The following is a 3,372-nucleotide window of genomic DNA, read 5'->3' on the forward strand; positions in this document are numbered from 1 at the left end:
GTTGTATTCTTCACTTTTTTATTAGAATACTTCCAGATTCTAGAATCTAGATCTAGAATCTAGTTCGAATATCTCTTTGAAACTTTCGATATTTCTCAAAAATCATTTTGACATTATACTGCTAATACTGCTATGCAAAGCGTACGGATTGGATCGACTAAATTTCCTCTTTGGAATGTGGTGGCACAGAGTTCCTCGCGTCGTATGGATCTGGATACATGTAACATGTAACAATAGCGAAACACGACGTACGGATAGGGTTAAAAAGTCCTTACTTCTTTCCGCTCGTACACTGTCATACTCAATGAGTTGGACTGTTATCTTCACAGTTCAGTTAGTTTAGTGAAAGTTTTACGTCACTCATACAACTGCATGCCCGGCATACAGTGGACCCCATGGACACAGTTGGACGATCTGGATTTTGCAGATGACTTGACGCTGCTGTCACACACTCAGGAACAGATGCAAGTAAAGACCACAATTTTGTTTTAAACAGCCTATCAGAATCTGTTGGATTGAGGATCCACCTCGGAAAGTCAAAAGTCTTCAAGATAGATATATATGCACTACGAAAGGAGCAGGTGTCACAGTAGAAGGAAATGCACTAGAAGACGTCGAATCCTTCTCATGCTATCTTGGGAGTATATTTGAATCAGAGAGAGGAACAGGCGCTGAAATAAAGTTCGGTATTGGAAAGGCACAGACTGCATTTTTTTCTTTGAACAGGATTTGGAGGACCAGGGATGTCTCACTATGAACAAAGCTGAGGATTTTCAAGTCAAATATGAAGTCAGTCCTGTTGTGTGGATGTGAGACATGGAACACATCTCAGACGTGCATAAAGAGGATCCAGGTTTTCTTGAACAAGTGTCTGAGGAACCTACTGAGGACGAGGACAGACAAGATCAACAAGACAGAGCCTAGTAAGAGATGATGAGGGGAAAAGGCGTTACCGATGGACTGGACACACTTTCAGGAAGTCAAGCAGCTGCATAACAAGGAAAGTGTTAAATTGGAACCGACAGGGTAAAAGATCAAGGGGAAGACCAGGTGGAACCTGGAGAAGAGTCACAGAAATGGATGTACAGAAAAGTGAGATGACATGGATCATGGAGTGACATGAAGCGACTCGCCCAGGATAGGGAAAGGTGGAAAGTGTTTGTTCATGGCCTATTCAGGTGCCCCAGGGTGAAAAAGGCAATGATGATGACAACTGCATGCAGTCATATGAGCAGGCCCCAGTGAACATTTTCAGTATAGTATAGTAGAGTAGTACGCCTACAGTATACTGTAGTATTATTTAGTGTGAAATGAGGCGCTCATCAAAATAATAATAATACTGATTGAAATCTAAGAAATCTGCATTTTTCCACTCGTTGAGCTAATTGTATCTATTTATTTTTCATGAGCACCTTTTAAAAAAATTTTATGTCTTTTCAAAAACACATACATTTAGTCCTATGTGTGGATTTTATTGAACAATGTGTAAAGGCACCAAAAAAATGTAAATTGCAATTTCCAAGAACACTCAAGCTTTGGAGATGATCAAACTTTGGAGGCAATTTTCTAGCTAATTTTTACCTCTGAGATCAGACGTCTCGCACCTCACCTCCTTCAATCACAATTTTATCTCAACTTCTGTTTAAAAAAGATGGACATTTTCTTGATCAAAAGCAGGGCAAAAATAAACCAACCTTAAGATGATACCAATTCAGTAACTCTGTAGGCCCATAAATTGACAAGCGCCTGATTCCATTTTTTGTGTCGTAAGGATATTATATTATTATGAAAATTAATTGCACTTCAATTTCTTGTCTTTAGAAATTTAATATTAAAAATCATATTCCATGTCCCAAAATCAGTGGAGAGTTCAATTAACTTTTTAGGCTGTGTTTTGTTATATATATATTTATGTATATCTTTTTATTTTCAGAGTGTTCTGCAAAATTCAGGGGAAGCAAATAGACTGTTTCTTATTCACATTTCTGTTGTTTAGACAGATGGATCAATACTTGTCTGATGACAGTGATATTGGTAATTTTTCTTGTTTTGTGTCTAGTTTTATGAATCATTATGTCAGATTTATTAACATGAGTAACTGTTTTACTATATTTTTTTCATTGTTCTTTTGGTAGCACCTGATGTTCATGCTTTGTATTTTTTTTTTTTATGTGATTGTGATGTTCAAAAATATAATAAACATGTAACTTATGTTGGAAGAGAGTTAACAGTGGTGTCCCCCTAACAGTTAACAGCAATCCCCTTGGGAAGCAGTTCTTGGTTGATGTTAGTGTTAGAAGGCGGACATTGCATCTAACTGAATTTTCAGGGGGGGATGGCTGTAATTAACTTCCAAAGATAATGATGACCCCTTCCCCTTCCCCCACACCCATACACACACATGCACTTGGGTCCAAATCGCTGGATTTGGTGACTTTTGTTTGTCAGGTTAGGACTTAGGCTGTGTTCGAGCATCGGAGGTAATGCCATGCACAGTGGCCGAGACTTTTCAGCTCTCTTGAAGTTTAAAGAGGGTACCTCTTGGTGAGAGGGTGTTGACTTAGCACCTGTATTCAGCCCAGTGGATTTTTTTACTCAGGCTGTTATTTCAAGGAGACAAACTGGAGAGGAGGGATACACACCCACTGAAATTGTAGGCCTGTGTCAATGTTCACAGTTTTGTTAATCTTGTAAAAATAATGTTTATTGGACAATTTATTGCAATAAATATTGCTGCCAGAGGAAAAGGTTGCTGGTAAAGAGGGGTACTCGTGTAGAAAAAATTATGTTACCCCAGCCTAGGTTTTTCTTGAGTGAAAGTTGCTTGTATCTGGGTTGCTGTTATTAGTGTTTTTGTGGAGAAATTGAGATTGCAATATATTTTTTATTTTATTTTGATCATTAAATCATTCGGCCTGCTCACATTGTGATAAAGGGGTCTTGTTTATTAAGCATTACAACTCAAAACTTGACAGTGAAGATGTTCCTGGTCCTCAGATGAACTGATCACTCCAATTGGAGGATCCCCCCATGGTAGTTTGAGAGGCCAGCTGCTCGAGTCTGACAGCCCGGCGGAGTTTGTGAAGAAACCCGCGGTACGGCCACGTGCAGCCATGAAGTCCGCTAAAGGAAAGTCCCAGACTCACAAGACGAGAGTGAAATCATCACAACCGCCCTCCTTCCGACTAGACAGTGATGGTATAATTTTTAATTGTTTTTTCACATTAATCTTGTAAGAAATTGGTGAATGGGTTTGTTGTGGTTTTTTGAGGAGGTTGTTTGGTTGTTGTTGTTTTTGGTTTTTTTTTGGGGGGGGTTGATTGCCTGTTTTCTTGTTTGGTTGTTGTTGTTATTGTTGTTGGGGGGTGGGGG

The 3,372-nt window shown here is 39.1% G+C and overlaps 1 protein-coding gene across 1 annotated transcript in view; it reads left to right on the top strand.

The window, feature by feature from the left end:
- Window positions 1–1,795: 1,795 nt before the first annotated feature.
- Window positions 1,796–3,372, top strand: part of LOC101859004 (coiled-coil domain-containing protein 138) — a gene marked incomplete in the record, with an annotated part of 16,063 nt that continues 14,486 nt past the window's right edge. Inside the window, 2 exon segments of the mRNA XM_013081060.2 lie at window positions 1,796–2,034; window positions 2,998–3,198. Coding sequence (XP_012936514.1) covers window positions 2,001–2,034; window positions 2,998–3,198 — 235 coding nt within the window.

This window comes from Aplysia californica, unplaced genomic scaffold (assembly GCF_000002075.1).
Source record: "Aplysia californica isolate F4 #8 unplaced genomic scaffold, AplCal3.0 scaffold00113, whole genome shotgun sequence".
NCBI classification, from domain to species: Eukaryota; Metazoa; Mollusca; class Gastropoda; order Aplysiida; family Aplysiidae; genus Aplysia; species Aplysia californica.